At 61.1% G+C, this 19,305-nt stretch overlaps 1 protein-coding gene across 2 annotated transcripts in view; it reads right to left on the minus strand.

Moving 5' to 3' along the window:
- Positions 1-19,305, minus strand: part of ZC3H3 (zinc finger CCCH-type containing 3) — a 79,801-nt gene that overhangs the window by 48,415 nt on the left and 12,081 nt on the right. For both annotated transcript variants that reach the window (XM_060115804.1, XM_060115805.1), the window contains exon 4: positions 3,044-3,197. In XM_060115804.1, the coding sequence (XP_059971787.1) occupies positions 3,044-3,197 (154 nt within the window). The remainder of the gene's footprint in view (positions 1-3,043; positions 3,198-19,305) is intronic.

Below are 19,305 nucleotides of genomic sequence, written 5' to 3' on the forward strand. Positions count from 1 at the left end.
TTTGCCAAGGCCATGGCCGTTAGGTGCGGGTCTGGGCTGAGCCCAGGGTCACACGCTGTGTGCCGCCCACCGGGGGCTCCCTGGGCTCCCCCAGGCTGGCAGCCCCCGCCCACGCACACACAGCTTCCTCTCTGCAGAGACTCACAGTGAGGGGTCTGCAGGGGGGTGGGGTCCACGGCCACCTCATGCTAACACTGGCACTCAGCTGCTGGGCCACCCGCGTCACCTCCCACCTGTGCCCACCAGCCCCCAACTCTGCCCACTGAGATTTCCAGGACTGCTGGGGCCTGCCTGCCAGCCCCTCGGAGGTGTCCTCTCTCCATGGGGGACACAGATCGGGAGGCCCAAGAAGAGCCCTTGGTTCCTGGGCTCAGCCCCGCTGCCTGGTGGGACCGCCCTGCTTTCTCATCACTGCAGCAGCCCGTAGCCCACGCTGGCCTCCGTCCAGCCACCAGCCCAACCCCCCACTTCTGCCAGGGAGAGCTGAGGAAACTGCAGCTGCACAGGACAGAGGTCAAGGCCAAGGCCAAAGCCAGTTGGCCCCAGACCCTCTCTGGGACCTGCTGACCACACACAGGGAGCCCCAGCTCTGGTGGAGCTGAAGGAGGGGGGTGGGAGGGCATCAGACTGGCCTCCGGCCCTGGAGACAAGCCCTGCCCGCTGCCTCGACAAGCTGAGCCTGGCGTGTACGCCGACGGCGGGCTGGGCAGCTGGCGGGTGGCAACTGCTGAGAAGGCAGCCTCGCCCGGGCACAGGTGGCCTCGTGCATGGGAAGCCCGGGCCACTGGCGGCCCAACCCACGCTTCCCAGGGCGGCCCGGCCGCTCGGCCCTGCTGCCCCGCAGACCACGTCCAGAGGCCAGGCACTCAGGGTCCAGGGCTCTGGGTTCAGGGAGCCTCCCAGGTGCGTGGCGATGGGTCAGGCAGGCCCGCAGAGAGGCAGGCGGGCGGAGGGAGGCCTCACTGAGCACAGCCCACACGTGCCCTCAGTGCACACGTGGCCATCCTGGGGTGGGCTCGGCCGCACCTCCACGCCCAAGGAGGGCACTGGGGCCTGGCGCAGCTGGGAACCTGCCTCAGAGCACCCAGCCACCAAGCACAGGCCAGGGCTGCGGGGCCTGAGCCGTCTGGCACTCGGCACGGCCCTTGGCGGGGCTACACACAGCCATCTAGGGGCGCGCCCTCCCCACAGGCCCAGTACCACCTTCGCTGGGAGCCTGAGGCAAGCAGTGGCCAGGCGGGGCTGGCGGCAGGGCTGGGCCTGTCCTCGTGGCCCGTCCTATCCACCTGACCCGAGTGCGGACCCCACACGCCTGTCCGTGAGGCAGCCCCCACCTGCCTCCAGAACTGAGGGGAAGGCACACTCTCCGCCCTGCTGCTCACCGGGCTGTTCTCGGCCTGATGGGCTTGACACTCGGCTGGAAGTATGAGGCGGCGGCTGCCTCGGGAGTGCACCCAGCCACCGCCCTCCTCAGGAGCCTTCAACCCCTAGGCCTGGCACCTGTTTCTGCTCAGTGACCACATCAGGGCCTGGCACACTCAACACTGGGCCAGCTGGATCCACACCTGGGCTTCCGTGGCACTCAGAGCCCAGGAAGGAGAGGCCCGCTGGGGCCTCCCTGACAAAGGTCATCCCCGGCCCCCAGCCAGGCCCCCTGGGAGAGGCGGGGCCAGGCCAGGGCTGCCAATGTGGGCGGGAAGGCCGACTGCAGGAGGGGGGGAGAGGAGCAAGAATCAATAAATCTGAACCTCATTCACGAAGATCTGGGGCTCTTATTAAGTAAATTAATTTAAGTTAATTTAGCTCGATCATGACTCCCGATCACAGTGATTTAGTGAGGGGGAAATTGCATTAGGAAAGGCCATGCTCACCAGATAGGAGAACGGAAGAAAATTAGACCCACTTAGCACTGTGAATTAATATGGAAATAGCAGGTGTAAATTTAACCTTATCGAGAGAGTGAAAATTATCTTCATAAATTTGTAGAAATAGCCCCCAAGATGCTTATAAATCTATTTAAAACAAAAATACTACAAAAAGTGCAGTAAAATTAATTTAAAATATACTTCCAGCTACTGCCTCCAGAAAAGTCGGCAGCAGGGCCAAGTTTCGTGCGGCCTGGTGGGAAGGGAGGAGGGCAGTGGCCACCACTGACCGCCTGGGCAGGCTGACCTCCTGGCACACCTACCATGGGCCAGTAGGCCAGTACCTCCTCCCCCATGTCCAGAGAGTGGGGGGCCCGTGGGGGGCTGGCAGGATGGCCCCTGCCCAGGACTATAGCTGCTTTGCCCCGTGGCCCAGCCCTTTGGGGCACAATGGCCCCCTGGCCCCAAAGCCCGAGGCCATGTGCTCTGGAGTGCCCAGCGCAGCCAGCTGGAAGCCCACCCTGGGCCGAGGGACTCCCACATCGCTCCCCAGAAGGACAGAGGACAGAGGGAGGGGACCTGCCACTGCCCAATTCCAACCCACCCAGGCTGTCACCCCTTCCCCTGCCTCACTGAAGGAAGGAGCCGCACCCCAACCTCTGCAGCCCTCCTGCTTCTGGGCCCAGGGGACCCAGAAAAGAAAAGGGAGCCGACCGCACCGCACATGCCCTCCAGCAGAAGCAGCCTGGAGCGAGGCCACAGCGCTCAGCGTGCAGGCCCCACTCTGGTGTGGGCGGCTGGAGAGGGACACAGCCTCACCCCCCGCCCGTAACAATCAATACATCGATAGTGAGATGGCCCAGCCTCTCTCACCAGAAGTTTCTCCCTGAGGGACACCCAGGCGTGGTGTGGCTTCAATGGTCCGGCGGCGGCTGCTCCCAGACCACCCCCCCACCCCCCGCCCCAAGCTGGCAGCTTGCTGCTAACGGACAGGGACGTGCGTGTCTGCATGAGTGCACAGCACACACAGGCCGGCCACATGTCTCGTGCAGAAATTGCCAGACAGAAAAATTAGCCCATTCCTCAGCCAACAACTGTAGACCAAGCACTTCCGGGGGCGTGCTCGGTCCTCAGGCCCCACCCTGCACTTTGGAGCCCACCAGCCGTAGGTCTCCTACCTGGACAGGGAGAGCCGCAGAGCCCGCCAGGGGGGCGGGGACCGGGGACCGGGGGCGGAGCTGAGAGGCAAGGACTGGGTCTTCTTGAAGATGCGGTAGCGAGTCTTGATCACTTTGCTGGGGGGAGGGGTCCGCTGGCCGTGCAGGCTGGAGGCTGCAGGGAAATCCAGACACAGGGGGTCAGTGGAGGCCAGTGGAGGTCAGTGGGGCCTCCCATCACCCCCTGATCCCACCCCCCGCCCACTCCCAGAGAGCTCAGCAGCCCAGGGCTGCCGGAGCCGGAGGCGGCCAGCACGGCCTCCAGGAGAGCAAACGGGGCGGGTGCGGCCAGCTGCGGCGGAGGGCACGGCAGGCCGGTGCTTCCCGTGGGCAGCGAGGAGGGGCCCACGGGCGGGTCTGGGAGGCTGCGGGTGCGAAGCGCTCACCTCCCTCTCTGGGAACCCTCACCGGTACCCATGCAGATTTATGTACTTAATCACTTCTGTTTTCAGAACATTGTGCAGGGTGATGTACACCACAGCTTTATTTCTTGCTGAATGTTTCATGCAATTAACAGGGATCTGTTTTGCCCCAGTTCCCTTCCACTTGATAGCCAGCCATTTCCCCATAGCTATGAGGAACGCTCTAATTGCCCGACTTTCATAAGACAAGGCCCTCACTGCCCAGATAATCAAAGCGAACGCAGCCCAGGAACACGGGCGCTGCTGTCCCCTGTGACCGACCCAGCACCCCAGCCCCTCAGGCCAGGCTGCTCGGACCCAGGTTCCCAAAGGCGCCTCCTTGGGGCCCCACCTAACCTGCCTGCACGGAGCCTAGGGCTCTGCTTGGAAGGGGGGCCCCTACCAGCCACCCCCGCAGCAGGCGGCTTCTGGGCAGCACAGCCAGGCAGGGGGTGGGGGGGTGGGGGCGGTGAGTGGGAAGGGGCAGGGACGAGGAGGCCAGGAAAGCACGCGCACTCTCGCCACCAGAGCACAAGGACAGGCCTGTGATCCCTGGGCAAGAGCTAGCTGACCCTCAGCTGAAGGCCGCCTGGGGTCCAGGGCGGCCCACGAGAGAGAGCACGGCAGGGGCACGGTGGTGCCAGGCCCACAGGCGCCCACACTCTTGGCTGCTGAGGGCCGGCCACCCCGCGCCCGGACGGCACAAACCGGTGCTCCACGACCCCGACCTGCTCCCCTAGGCCCCGAGGACATACCCTCCCAGCACCTGCAAACTCCACGAGAAGCAGCGACTGCTCCGTGAACAGTGACAGTAACACTGGGTAAAAATCACCTTCCAGAGCCCTAAACACAACAGACCACCAGCCCACAGCCAGGCCCTCCCCCAGTCAGCAATCAGCACCTTGGCCCAGGTGCCTTCTCCCCAAGGCTCACCCAGCCTGATGGGCGGTGGGGTGCGGGGCCTGCCCGGGAGCAGGCAGGAGAAGTCCGCCCCACGGGAGCTACCGCACCCGCACGGTCATCGGAACAGCACTGTGCCTCCTTGTCCAGATGCTGGAAGAGCCCCTCCCTCAGCTGTCCCCAAACCCATCCCTGGGGCACTGCAGCCTCTAACAGGGCTCCCATGCACCCACATGAGAAGGCCAGGACACAGCACAGGCTCAGAGCCCCCCTGAGAGCCCCCAAACCAGAGGAGCAGGATGTGCAGGCTCCATGCACCCAGCTGGGGTCGGGGTGGACATGGGGCTGCAAGGCCCAGGGAGTGCTGAGAGCGGAGGACACCTTTGCCCCCGGGACAGGAGGCAGGGGCCCACAGCGGCTGCCCACCGGGGGTCCACAGAAGTTCGCGCAAGGCCAGGCCAGCACTCCCCAAGTCTCCATCTCCGTCTCTCTCTCCTTCCAAGGGTGGCAGCTCAGGGGGCAGTCAGGGAGAAAGAGGGAAGCTCGGCAGAAGCACCAGGCATCACCCGGGATGCCTGATCCTGCTGAGTGACTAAAGTGAGGGGCTCTTTGGCTCCAGGCAGCCCCCACACATTTGGGAGGTATGGGAGAGCCTAGCACACAGCGGGCATCAGTAAATAAATGTTTGTTGAATTGAATTTTCAAGGTCTTACAAGCAAGAAGGGACCAATGAAAATCAATAATAGCTTGTTCCAACTAAGCGCTCAGGAACACGGGAATTCCTCTAAGTTATTGCCAAGCCCCACGCTGACCCCATGGCCTCCAAATCCACTCCCTGCTCCCACAGCCTCTGCACCTGGACAGCCCACCTGCCTATCCCCTCCGCTGCCGCCGCTAGGGCCACCCACCCTCGGCCCCCTTCTGGGGGGGGGGCTCCCACACCAGCCACCACCTGCCAGTCTGGGCTGCGACACGCACCCTAGAGCCCCAGGGCCCTGGCTCTACAGCTCGGGGGCACCAGTGTGCAGGGTGGGAAGGAGGGCTGTGCTGTGCTGGGGCAGGGCCCCTCCTCACCAACTCTGCTTTCATCCTGAGCACCGGGCGCCCCAGGCCTGGCCAGCTTCACTCCCCCCTCGCCCAGATGCACAACATGGGCTTCTCCCATCCCCCTCCCTGTTGCACCAGATGCCACCTCCTCCAGGAAGCCCCCAGCCCCAAGTGCCCAAGGGACTGGACTCTGCATTCTGCAAAGTTCCTCTTGGGACAAACCCCCTCTGGGCCCGGCCCTCATTCCTGTCGTTAACGGGCATCAGTATATATAACATTCCTTTGCAATGCAGCCCCACTGTGAAATTTAAATTTTCATTAACTTACTGTATTTTATTTATTAGTACCTGAAAACCACTTCTAAGAAAATACAAAGTAATAAAGTAGGCCCCCCTCTTTTTTTTTTTTTTTCTTCTTTTTGCGGTATGCGGGCCTCTCACTGTTGTGGCCTCTCCCGTTGCGGAGCACAGGCTCCGGATGCGCAGGCCCAGCGGCCATGGCTCACGGGCCCAGCCGCTCCGCGGCATATGGGATCCTCCCAGACCGGGGCACGAACCCGCATCCCCTGCATCGGCAGGCGGACTCTCAACCACTGCGCCACCAGGGAGGCCCAGGCCCCCCTCTTAAAAGGCTAAGTGTCACCTCCCAGACTTCAGCACCCGTTAGACCCTAGCCCCCGCGATCCCGAGAGGCAGAGGGGAGGGCACACCAGCCCATGCCCCGCCCCCAGAGTGGGGCTGTGACCCTCACAGCCTGGTCCCGCAGACCCTCCTGGTCTTCCCCATGAGCACCTTGGCCATGGGGCTGGAAGCACTCATGACAACGGCCCTGAAGAGAACAGTCCAGGGCGCCCATGCTGAGGGCACAGATAGCTCAGCAGGGCGGGCAGACGGGTGGTGGCGCCCCACCATCCTACGGCTGAGAGGAGTGAGAGGTCCTCAGATCACGCGTGGCACACGGGCCGCAACCTTGAACCCAGTGCAAAGGCAGAGCGGCAGGCATGGGCGCGCTCCCCGTGGGCAGGCGCCCGGCCTCACCCCGGCCCTGTGGTGCTGGAGGGTTGCCCTGGCAGCAGCCCCGGCAGGCAGCAGTCTCTCCCCTTCCTCCTGGCAGGCTGAGGGTTTGTGTAGATAATCATGTTATTTAGATAGGATGTTGGTTTAATTCCCTTCATTACAGACTCCCAGGGCTGTAATTTTTTTCTCCGCATGATGTATTCCCCGTGGCACGTTTCACTCAAATCAAACCCTCCGTGCCTTTACTGCCAACGACGCCCGGGTGCCGCGTTATCAGGCCCACACACACAGCCCTCTCCGCCCTGCCGTGCAGAGGTCACTTCTAATGACTAATCGATCTCATTAGCTTCCCTAATTAAAAACTTTACTACCGCAATGGAAGACAAACTACAAAAAAACTGCTGGCATCATATTTGAATGGGATGTGAGCCCATCTATCAGCAGGGCCCGGCTCCTGCGTGAGCGAGCTGGGGAGGGAGGCCACCGGCCAAGAGGCGGGGACTGGACCAACAGCAGCAGAGCCCAGGCAGTCTGGCACTCGGGCTGCGGAAGTGGGGAGAGCGCCAGCCTTCCCGGGGCCTGTGCAGCTCGCGTGGCCGGTCAGGTGGCGCTCGCTGTCTGCAGCAGCCCGGACTCCAGCTGACCCCGGCCCCGGCCTCAATGAGCCACCACAGATGGCAGAGCCCATCAGACGCAGGTCACAGCTCTCGCTGTTTCACTGCGACTGGGGGCGCCGAGAGGGAGCTCAGGTTCTTATGGAACTTCAAAGGGAGAGAACTAGGAGGAAGGGGCGCTGCCGATCTCACCACTGCATAAGGAGTGAGGGAGGGAGGGAGCCAGAACTCCTCTGAGCAGAGACTGCCCGGGGCCGCCGGCAGGACAGAGGCGGCTGTGGGACAAGCCCCAGGAGCCCGGCTGCCAGCAGCCCCCGCGGCCGCCCAGCTGTCCGTCCAGACACACCGAGATCGATTACCCATCGCCAAGTATCTCCACCCCGCGCCCCAGGGTCCTGCTCCTCCCCTCTCCGGGCCTTAATCTCCACCAAGGCGATGGGCCAGCCTGTGTCTTCAGAAGCCTTGGTGTTCGGGCTTATGGCTAAGCGTGTGCCCCACGGTCAGCACAGCCACAGTGGGAGCTGAGGCTCTAGCCTCTGGCTCTCGGCCACCCCTGGGGGTGGCTGCCCTGAGCCTGTCAATCTCCTCAATGCCGTCCAGGACATTTACAAAGGACAGGCGACCCCATGGGCCTCCCGAAGACCACTGCCCCACGTGGCTAGAGGGCAAGAATGACCACGTAACCCCGCGCCCCCCTCTGCCCTGCCTCCAACTACCGCCGCCAAGGCCCTGGCCTCCTGATGCTGCGCCAGCTTTCTCACCCCAGCCCTGCACTAGAGGCCTGTGGGCCTCTGAGCAGCGGCGCCTGGTTGCAGTCCCTCCCCCACACCCCCCGCAGTACCAGTCACTGCAGTTTGGGTCCCCTTGAGCACAGAGCCTGAGAGTTTGGGGTATAGACGGTGTATTTGGAAGGCAGCAATTTTGGAAGCAGGCGAGAGGGAGCAGGGAGACAGGAGAGCGAAGTCAGTATAGAGTTGCCACTGCAAGTGTGCGGAGCACGACAGCTCCAGGACCGTGACCGCTGACAGGCTGCAGCAGGCGTCTGGGATTGTCCATCAGAGTGAGGGAGATGGGACACCTTGCTCCCAGACTCTGTGCCAGCACTGGGACAAGGACAGGCCGGGCCGAGGGGGACAGGTGGGTCTGGACAGCGGGCAGGAAATGAGCTCACAGAGCCTGAGCTGGGGAAGGGTCCCCAGAGAGCCAGTGGGAGGGACCGAGCCCAGACGGGCCCCTGGTACCCAGCTCAGAACACATCACACGGCCACTCCAGGGCTTCACCTTCCCACGCATCTGACAGGAAAGCCGGGCCTGCAGCTGGACTGTGGGTGCCCAGAGGCTCGTGGCCCTCTCGGCAGCAGCAGGCGGGCCTCACACAAGACAGGAAGCCATATGCAGGAGCCCGACGCGCACGACCCTGGCCAAGCTGGGGTCAGGCAGCCTCTCTCCCACAATGGCCGAGCCACCCTCTTGGGAAAGTGGCCACAGAAGAGCCAGCACGCATTTCTGAGAGGCCTCCCCAGCACCTGCAGGCTTGCTGCACATCTGAGCTGTGTGCAGAGCCTTGGGCCTGGCAGGATGGCACTGACCACGACTGGAGCCAGAGCAAAGGCCACGCCAGCAGGATGCTGCACCTCCCGATGAGGGTGCGCCGCTCCTGAGTGGGGAGACCCTGCCAGACCACATGAGGGGCGCTGCCCCTCTCTGGACACTGCCCGTCTACCAGGGCATTTCCAAAAGTCAGCCCCATCTGAGCTGTCCCCTCAGTGACACAGTCCTGGAAACAGCAAGGCCACAACAGCATTTGGGGGTGAAAAGCGCCCTGGGCCTGAGGAAGGGCGAGCAGACCCCAGGGGCCACAAGGAGAGGCTCCGCCCCCATCAGGAAGCAGCAAGAGGAAGGCTGAGGCAGGCGCTAAGGAGGCCACACAGCCAGAGCAACTGCCAGAGTGGTGGTCCCCAGCAGGTTTCCAGGAGGTAAGGGGTGGATGGGGACGGCAGCCCCCCCGCGGGCCCCTCACGTCTCGTTGAAGGGCCGGGCCAGGTGTAGAGCCGGGCGAGACACCTGCTGGGAGGACCCTGCCGCTGCCTGCGAAGCAGCAGATGAAGCCGGTTCCACGGGTGACCGGGCCCTCATCCTGCCCAGACCTCCAGGCCCCTCCAGGGAGGACTGGCCCTGGCCAGCTCAGGTGGTACCTCCCTGTCAACAGAAGTGAGGACCCTCTGTCCCCCATCCCCTTCGCACAGAACCCACAATGCCCACCGCACAGCAGAGCTGACGGGGCACGTCAGCCCCCCGGTGAACACATCAGAAGACTAAGGCCTAGAGAAGGAAAATGACCTGCCCACCATGCCCAGCAGGATGTGGCCCAGGGCCAAGGGGCCTCTGCACAGGAGTCTCTCAGGAAGGACAGAGATGGACTCAACTCCCACTGACATCAGCCTAGAAGACATACAGTGCTCCATCCCATAAAGACAGCTAGAAACACGCCTGCAGACCTTCCCCTGCACTCCCAGACCTTCACCTGTGCCTGTAGATCTCCACCTGTGCTCCCAGACCTCTCCCTGCACCCCAGATCTCCCACTGCCCCTGCAGACCCCCTTGCACCCCCAGACCTCCCCCCGTGCCCCCAGACTTCCCCCTGCACGCCTAGACCTCTGTCTGTATTGTCACACGGGTGCACTGCTCACCTGGTGCCAGCCCTGGGCCCACTGCATTCAGTGCTCTGGCACCCAGCCAGCCCCAGCCAGCCCCAGCGCAGGCCCCGCAGGTGCAGGGAGCACGCAGGTGACAGGGCTTGGCCGTCCTGCTCCCACCCACGAGAACACAGCCGTAATATCATGACAAATCCCCAGCCCCGTGAACGGTTCTTCACGTGCTTGCAGAGGCCTGTCCATTTCTCCAAATGAGCAGGGACGGCAGCGGGCAGGAGGCGGCAAACGCCCCGCCCCCGCCCCTGCCACGGCGGGAGCTGCCAGGACCGCGCTCTAACAAGCTTCAGACGTGGGATGACTGGGATTGCAATGTATGAATTTTTATGAGTCTAATAAATCTCTCCACTTTTCCTGTGCTTGATGGTTCCCGACACTTCGAACACTGGAAAAGCCCTGCTGCAATCAGGCAGCTCAGCCCTCATCTCCGGTGGCAGTCACAGAGGAGGTGACGGGACAGCCAGAGGCGCCTCCTAGGCACCCAGGACGCCCCAGCTCTGCACCCTGGGGCCACTGGAGGCCAGCACTCATGCAGGCCCCTCGGGAATGGCTCGGGCGGCCCGTGGGGAGGCCCTGCCAGACTCCGACATACAGGTGGCCGCAGCACCTCTGCGTTCCCGGCCAGAATCCACACGGGCGGCCCTGGGAGGATGAGTGGACGTGCTCGCAAACACACACACACACACACACACACACACACACGCACACGCACACACACACACACACACACACACACACACACGGTGTGCACACGTCTGCAACGGTGAGGGGAGGGGACCTCAGGCCCTGGGAGGAGATGTCTGGCCCTCGAGGGAGAGGGAGTGGCCCCCAGCCCAGGGCCTCACCCTGCTGGGCTTCCTGCAGCACTGCTGTCTGAACTGGGGACCAGCCTCTGACACACATTTACCGATTACAGAGACTCAAAGCAGCCAAAAATAAAAAATAAAATAAATTCATTAAAAAAAAAACCCAACATTTACTGATTACTAAGTCACAGTGGCAGCCCGACAGGGCCATACGTCATGGAGCAGCGGTCGGCACCGCCACAAGGGGAGCGTGGGCAGCTGGGTGATGACAAACCGCCGCTGTCAGCTGCCTGTCCCTGCGGCCGCCTTCTCTGCCGTCCCGCACCACCTGGTGTCTAATGGCAACACTGTCAGCCTGAGACGCGCGGTGCTGGGGCTGTCGGGGCCCCATTAGAGGAGAGATGGAGACCCTGCTCTTCCCCAACTCGCTCAGGCGACACATGCCGCTCGTTCCTATAATTACTGTGCGCGAGGCATCGATCGCGCGACGACGCCGACCCGTCTGTGTGAAACGGGAGTACTTTGCTCCCTGACAGTCGCTGTACATTATGGGGGTGGGTCTTCCCTCCCCTTTCAACCATCCCTCTAGAGGATGGAAGAGGGGAAAGCGAGCACCTCCCAGCCCCCACCCCACCTGCAGGCCTTGGGCCCAGCGGGAAGGGAGCCCCAGCACATCCCAGGGAGGCGCGCCCCCGGAGGTGGGGGTGACAGCACAGCGTGTGGCCGGGAGATGCAGGCAGGGGGCAAACTCGCTGAGCGGGGCCCACAGGAGCAAGAGGCGGCTGCACCCCAAGGCCATGAGCCCCAAGCAAAGGCAGGGAAGGCAGGGTCCGTGCCAGGCAGACAGCGCGCCCTCCCAGGACCGCCCACCCAGAGACAGGAAGAGGCCTGGGCGTGCTGGGAGCAGCGTCCGCACGAGGCAGGCTCCTCCAGGTGCACGGCTGCGGCTCACCCCTTCCCCAGCAGACCAAGCAGCCTCTGCCCACTTGGGGCCACGCCCTGCAGGCACCGGACTCTGAGGCCGGCTGCTCCCCCCAGTGCCCTATCTGACCTCAGCCAGAAGCAGCTACGACAGGACATCCTGGGACTGGGTACCCTACCCTGTCCACGTTCACTCAGACCCCGATGAGCAAAATCCACCTCTTACTCAGGACAAAAGGCAAACCCACTTCTGGCTCAGCAGCCCCGGCAGGGCTCCAGGACCCGCGGGCATGAGAGGTGCCAGTGTCCAGGACAGCGCGTGGGGTGGCCATGGATGTACCGATGCGAGCCCCCAGAGCCTCACGGGTGAGGACACACACGTGCATGTTAGAGACAGGAATCTGCCTTCAGCGGGGAGCAGGTCCTAAGGCTCAGCTCCAGCCTCCAGAGACGGAGCTCACAACCCGGGGGCCCACCCTGGTCCCCTCCTCCCCTTGGCCCTGGGTCATGGAGCAGGACTGTGCCTTCCTAGGCTCCAAGCCCAGCCCTGACCACAGTGACCCTTGGGGCCCCTTGGCCCTTCTGCGGCCTACTGGCCCCTCCTGCTCGCCTGCGGCCCTCTGATCGGGCGTCCCGGGCCCAGGCCCCCTCACTGGACCCACGCTGACAGTGCACAATGCTAGGTGATCAGCCATCTACCTGCAGCCTGACACCAAGCCAGGCCTGCCATCTCACAGCCTCTTTTGCTTTTGTGGCCTGAGGTCCACTTATTCCTTACGTGGAATCAAGTGACCAGGGACATGAAAAAGCTTAGAAAGAAAACAGTGAAAATGAAGTGTTTTAAAAGCAACTGCAGGCCATGGAGGAAGCCAGAGAGGGAACTGGACCCTCATGCTTGACAAAAGCCACCCCAGAGGCCAGAGGGCTGAGGAAAGGACGCCCAGGCAGCACCAACGCCAATGTGTCCCTTGCACAGAGCTCGCTCAGTCAACAGACATTTGGCGAGCCCGCTGCATGCCGGCCCCTGGGCTCTGGGGAAGCGGCAGGGAGCACAGCAAGCGCCCCTTCTCAGGGCAGCGAGTCCCCTGAGCTCCTCCCGGGAAGGGCAGGTCCCTCCACAGCACGCTGGAAGAGGCAGAGGCAGCGCTTGATGCGTCAGCCCTGAACACGAAGAGCGTCCGCGCCGGCGTCTGGGCTGGGCAAGCCCTTCCTGCCCAGGGCTTCAGGGGCTCTGGGGGGCCAGCACCACCGGAAGCACCTAAACTTCTCTCGAGATGGCCCCCCTCCGTGCCGGTGCCCAGGGGCTCAGATGACCCCTCGGTCCTGCCCACCCGATGCCAAGGCTCCCTCTCCACCTGCTGCAGGCCTCCCCGCCTGGCAGGGCCCAGCAGTGGTGGCCCCGAACTCCCTGCGATCCAGGTGGGACGAAGAACAGAGATGCTGGCTGCCTGCAGGGACCCCTATCCAGGTAAACACGGAGCCGGCCACAGTGCCCCCACCCCAGGCACGGTGCTCAGCTCAGCTCCCTGCACCTGCCAGGGGACAGGAAGTGAAGCTAGCCCAGCAGGAGAGGCCCCAGAGCAGGCCAAGACCTCACGTCGAGGCCTCTCTACCTACGCTGTGCCTGGGGCTGACATGCTCAGATGCATGGTGGGCCCGGGCCTGCTCGGACCTCCGGTCTCCCACCTCGAGCAGGGCCTGGCACAGAGCAAGCTTCTCTCCTCGGCCTTCCCAGACTCTGCGGCAGGCCCAGGCCACGGAGTTCAGCTTCTCCCACAACGCCAGGCCTGCCTTCCATCTCCTGCAGACACAGGGAGGTGCGCCCTCTCGCCCAGCCGCCCCACGCGCCTCCCCCGGCCCGTGGCAGTTCCGGGTCTGGCGGCTGCCCTGCTGCAGCCCAGCGTGCGGGGTGGGAGCAAGCCGCTCTGAAGGCACCCCTGCACTGAGCCATCCTTCACGCTATGAGACGTCTCCTGCCAAGCAGGCTCACGCCCCTCCCCTCACCCAGCACGAGCTGCCTCACAGGACGCCACCTGCCCGGTCGGGCGGCCACTTGCTGCCAGCGGCCATGCTGTTGCGCCCACTCTCAGCTGCCACCTACCCGCACGGCCGCTGGCACTGCCAGAGCCCATCAGGGATCGGCACACCTTGGGATACACCATGAAAAGGAAACATAACAGCTCCGAATTAATTTAGAAAGCGCAGCGCCCCGAAGAATGACAACAAACGGCCGGCAAGCGCTGGGGGACAGGCAGGACGGGCCCTGCCCACCGGCCCACGGCTCTCGTGGGCGGAGCCAGCCGGGGGTGGAGTATCTCGGAAGTCTCCCCATCCACAGATGGGCAGGAAAGGCAGAAGCGGCAGCACGTCCCTTAGGTCCCTGCCACACTCAAGAACTTTAACGAGATGGGAGGGGGCAAGTGTGCCAGGGACAAGACCCCTGGGCCGGCGCCACACTCTGCAGACGCCCCAAAGCATCCCAGGATAGGTCCCGGCACAGCTGCGGCAGGTGCAGACAGGCCCGCATGGGGCAGAGGCAGTCAGTGGCCCGTGCCTGGCCCGGAGAGAACACTGGCCCCGGAACCCACCCCGGCCTCTCCATGCACAGCACCTGAGGGTTCAGCCCCCGGGGGACACAGGAGGGCGTGGGGAGGGCAGCGGCTCGCTTCCACATTTGCAACCCCATGGCAGGGGACCTGCCACCTCCCTGAGCTAGACACCTTGTCCCAGTGCTGCCCGGACTAGCCAGCAGTGGGAGCAGGAACCGTGCAGACCCCTGAGGACCCCTGGGCCAGAGATAACCAGAAGGGCCAGGGCTCCTCTTGCCAGGCCTGGGAGACACTTAGGCAAACCAACAAATAATCATTAGGCACGCCTAATGATCAGAAGCTGATAGGTTTGCAGTCGTTGCATGTGGCTATAGATTTTCTTTGCAAATTCCATCAATTCTATGCATTAGGGCCAAAGCTTCAAATTGAAAGGATACCTGTGATCGCTGAGAGCCCCGGGCCACACAGGTGATGCCTAGGTGGTGCCAGCAGGGCCCAGCTGGGCTGTGGTGCCTTCTCAGCCTGGGATCTGCCTGGAAAGGGCTCAGTCTTGGGGGAAGCACTGCTCACTTCCCATGGATACGAGAGGGAAGACAGGAAAGCAGGAGGGCTAGGAAGAGCAGAGGGCCCCACGGACACCGGCGCCTTTCCAGGGTCATACGGCCTATCCAGAAGCCCCCGGCAGAGGGACACACGGCCCCGCCCTCTCCAGGACAACTGAGCCCACCGCCCTCGTGGCCTCCCTCGGCAGAGCACGTAGCAGGGCCCCGGCAGGGTGGGAGGCAGAGGGTCTCAGCTCAGAGCCCGGGGGAGGCCCATCCTTGGTGCCCACCCTGACTGGGCTCCCTCTGCGTCAACATGCTCCCAGGAGGACACGGTGGCGGGGGGCGACCAAGGGGACACAGCCGAGGGGGCTCCAAGCAAGTGCACCCTCGCTGCCCGCCAGCTCTGGGGCAGCAAGCCCTTCCTGCCCACGACCCTTCCCACCACCCCAAGAGGAGAGACGCGGCCTCAGGTACAACAGAGCTGGGAGCCAAGTGTCACCAGGTCCTGCTTCTTCCCCAAAGCCAGCAGCTCCAGCCCCCGTGAGCTGCAGGAGCAGGGAGGGAGCTGCTGGGACGTCTGAGCCCCACCGGCCCAGCCTGCACGCCCTGCGGGGCAGAGACACCCACCCTCCCAGGCTAAGGCCTCTCGATGCTCAGGCGGGCCCAGAGAAGTGTGCCCCGAGGCGGTCAGCTCTTGTCCGGACCAGGCTGCCCCACACCAGGGCCCTCTGCCGGTGGCCGCCTCAGAATCCAACGCTCTCCCTGGGTGTCACCGAAGGCCCTACTGACACAAGCACCGCCACCCCAGCTGTCACGCAGCCCCACGGCAACTCTTCGCCCGCCCCCGGGGAGGCAGCACGCCTGGCCCCTCACCCGGCCTCCACGGCCTGTGCCCAGGCCTGCCCGGCCCCTACGGCAGGCTCTGCATGGGGAGGCGGGCAGGGCTGCCAGAGGCCCCTCCCAGGGCCTGGAGCGGGGGCGGGCCAAGGCCTACAGGAGCAAGGCCACCGTGCAGGAGGCCCACACGCAGAGACCTCTGCCTCTCAGAGGCCACGGGTCAGTGAGCCCCGCCTGTCCCCAGCACACAGGTCGCTGGGGGTTGCAGGGAGCCGCCCTTCCTCCCCCACCAAGCACACACTGGGGACAGGCGGACAAGAGGGCTCCCACCGCCCCTCCCTCGCCCTTCTCCCGCACAGACCCTGTTCTGCAGGCCAGCCTGCCAGTGCAGTGAGCCCGCCCCAGCGCGGGGCCCTCCCTGGGCAGGAAGTGCCTGGGCACTCTCACTGCCCACACTGCCCTGACTCTGCAGGTCTGCTCCCCCAGGGGCCATGCACCCTGTCTGGGGGAACATGACATCATCCGGCCTTGAATTAGCTCCAGAACTCCATACACAACGTCCACCACTCAATACAAAATAACCAGACATACAAGCAAATCACACTTGACCCAAAACTAAGAAGGAAAAAAACAGGCAATGGAATGAACAGGGATCCAGATAACTGGGTGGTCAAACACGGACTTTAAAAACAATTAATATATTCAAAGGCTTGAAGACAAGATTGCAGGACTTCCCTGGTGGTGCAGTGGTCAAGAATCCGCCTGCCAATGCCGGGGACACGGGTTTGAGCCCTGGTCCGGGAAGATCCCACATGCCGCGGAGCAACTAAGCCCGTGCGCCATGACTGCTGAGCCTGCGCTCTAGAGCTCGCGGGCCACAACTACTGAGCCCATGTGCCGCAACTACTAAAGCCCACGCGCCTAGGGCCCGTGCTCCACTACAAGAGAAGCCACCACAATGAGAAGCCCACACACCACAACGAAGAGTAGCCCCCCTGCTTGCCACAACTAGAGCAAGCCCATGCGCAGCAACAAAGACCCAACACAGCCAAAAATAATTTAATTTAAAAAAAAGACAAGATTGCAAATTTTGGCAGAGACCTAGTAACTATTTTTTAATAGAAATTTTAGAATTTAAAAGTCACTAAAACTAAGACCTCAACGGATGCGTTTTGTAGCAGATTATACGAAGCTGAAAAGACAATAACTAAACTAGAAAATAGGTTAGAAGAAACTACCCCGATTTAAGCATGGAGACAAGTCACAGAAGACACAGAGAAGAACGTAGGAAACATGTAAGATATGGTGAAAAGGTTCAGTACAAATGCAGCTGAGGTCTCAGAAGGAGAGGTGGGAATGGAGCAGAAGCAATGCTTAAAGACAGAATGGCTGAGATTCCAAAATTGATGAAAACCATCAAGCCACAGATTCAAGAAATACCACAAACCCTAAGCAGGATAGATAAAATGTACAGGAAGCACACCATAGCACACCTGCTGAAAACCAAAGACAGAGAAAGCCCCACAGCCACAGGGGGAAGAGCCACGCTACCCTCCTGGGAAGGACAGCTGACTTCACCAAAAGCCGTCAGCTGGGGCTTCCCTGGTGGCGCAGTGGTTGGGAGTCCGCCTGCCGGTGCGGGGGACACGGGTTCGTGCCCCGGTCCGGGAGGATCCCGCATGCCGCGGAGGGGCTGGGCCCGTGAGCCATGGCCGCTGGGCCTGCGTGTCCGGAGCCTGCGCTCTGCAACGGGAGGGGCCGCGGCGGTGAGAGGCCCGTGTACCGCAAAAAAAAAAAAAAAGCCGTCAGCTGGCGATGGGAAGGGTCTCTCCCCAGCACCGAAAGCCCCACGGCTTCCCAGGCAAAAACACTCTCCAGAGAGTAAGGCAAGAACAAAGACTTTTCAGATAAACATCTATTGAGAGCAATGGTCCCCAGCACACCTGCAATATTACAGGATATTAAGAGGTGTTTCTCAAACAGAAGGCAAGGAAGGGATGAAGAGAAATGGGAGAATAAATACATAGTCTAGGTCAATGCTGACTGTACACAATTTTTTCTAGGGTCTAAAATATATGGAGAATTAAAATCATGGCAGTTCCCCACATTTGATGGAAGAGAGGAAAACAGGGTTTAAGTACTCCAAGCTTCTTACATTGTCTGGGGAGGGAGCAGACAGTTATTTCTAAGAACCAATATCAGTGAGTCAAGAACGCAGAATATAACCTCTGGGGAAACCACCAAAAGAAGAATAAAAGAATGTATAATAAGCTAATTGAGGAGAAACTGGAATTAAAAAATATACATCCAAAAGAAGAAAAAAAAAGGAGAGGAAAAAAAAACAGGTGCAACAAAGAAAAAGCACATAGTAAGACAGTAGATTTAAACCCAAATACCCTAGTAATTGCATTAAACGTGAACAGACGAAACCCTTTTTTAGAAAGACAATTTCAGATTGCACTTAAAAAACAACTATTTGCTGGATACAAAAAAATCTAAACATAATAACAGCTGAAAGTAAACATGTTTGCACATGTCACACAAAAATACATTTGCATAGTGTGTATGTGTGGGTACACGTGTATATACACACATTTTGTGACACTAACTATAAGGAAACTGGCCTAGCTATACCTGCTTCAGAGAAAGTAAATTTTAAGGCCAGAAGCTTTACTGGAGATAAAAAAGGACATTTCATAGCAGTAAGAGATTCAATCCACCGGGGAGATACAGCAGTTCTAAGTGGTTTGCACTCAGTCAAATGACCTCAAAATGCTTAATGCAAAAGTGACAACTGGAGAACAGTGGAAGATCTTAACACTCTCTGTGACTAGAAAAAACAGACACCCTCCCTGCCCCGCAAAATCAGTAAGTATACAGAAGACCTGAACAACACAATTAATACAACTTACCGTACAGAGCCCCAAACTCCCCAAATGGTATCATTCTCTCTAAGTGCACACAAGAGCTTTACCAAAACGGACCTAAGCTGGTCCTTAAAACAAGTCTGAGCAGACTTCAAAGGACTGAAATCACACAGATAGCTCGCCCAGTGTAGTGAAGCTGGGGAGCGGTAATTACAAAGAAACTCAAAAGCCCCAGGGGTGGGCTTCCCTGGTGGCGCAGTGGTTGAGGGTCCGCCTGCCGGTGCAGCGGACGCGGGTTCGTGCCCCGGTCCGGGAGGGTCCCGCATGCCGCAGAGCGGCTGGGCCCGTAAGCCATGGCCGCTGGGCCTGCGCGCCTGGAGCCTGTGCTCCGCAGCGGGAGAGGCCACGGCAGTGAGAGGCCGGAGAACCGCAAAAAAAAAAAAAAAAAAAAGCCCCAGGGGTTTAGAAATGAAGCAATCCCTTTTGAATAACCCTGGATCAAAGAAAAAATGACAATGAAAATTAGAAAAAATTTTGGAGGAACACAAAAATAATTAACTTGCAGAAGACAGCTAAGGTTATGCTCAGGGGAGAATTTATAAGCTTACACCTGCATATTTCAGAAAAAAAGAGAACCTGGAAGTCAACTGCCCAGCCATCTGGTCCTGTTGCGCTCCGTCCAAGCTCAGACCCACTGGCTGTGTGGGCAGCTCTGACCCTGGACAGCAGCCCCCAGCCCCGGCCTCTGCTCCCCGGCTGCCTGTCTCCCCACATGCTGCCCCTTGGGGCACTGTCTCACGGTCCAGAGTCAAGGACATACACACCTGGGCCGGCCCCAGGGTCAGGGCAGCAAGAGGGGCAGTGTGGCCCTGCAGCCCCTCCCCCTGCTGCCCTGCCTTCCCAAGCCGAGGGGACCACACAGCATGGGGGTGGCAGCCTGAGCCAGATGCAGACCACAAACCCCCACCCCACCTGGCATCTTCCCCCTTTAAAACGCAAGCAGTAAGGA

The sequence above is a fragment of the Mesoplodon densirostris genome, chromosome 13 (genome assembly GCF_025265405.1).
Source record: "Mesoplodon densirostris isolate mMesDen1 chromosome 13, mMesDen1 primary haplotype, whole genome shotgun sequence".
Classification (NCBI taxonomy): domain Eukaryota; kingdom Metazoa; phylum Chordata; class Mammalia; order Artiodactyla; family Ziphiidae; genus Mesoplodon; species Mesoplodon densirostris.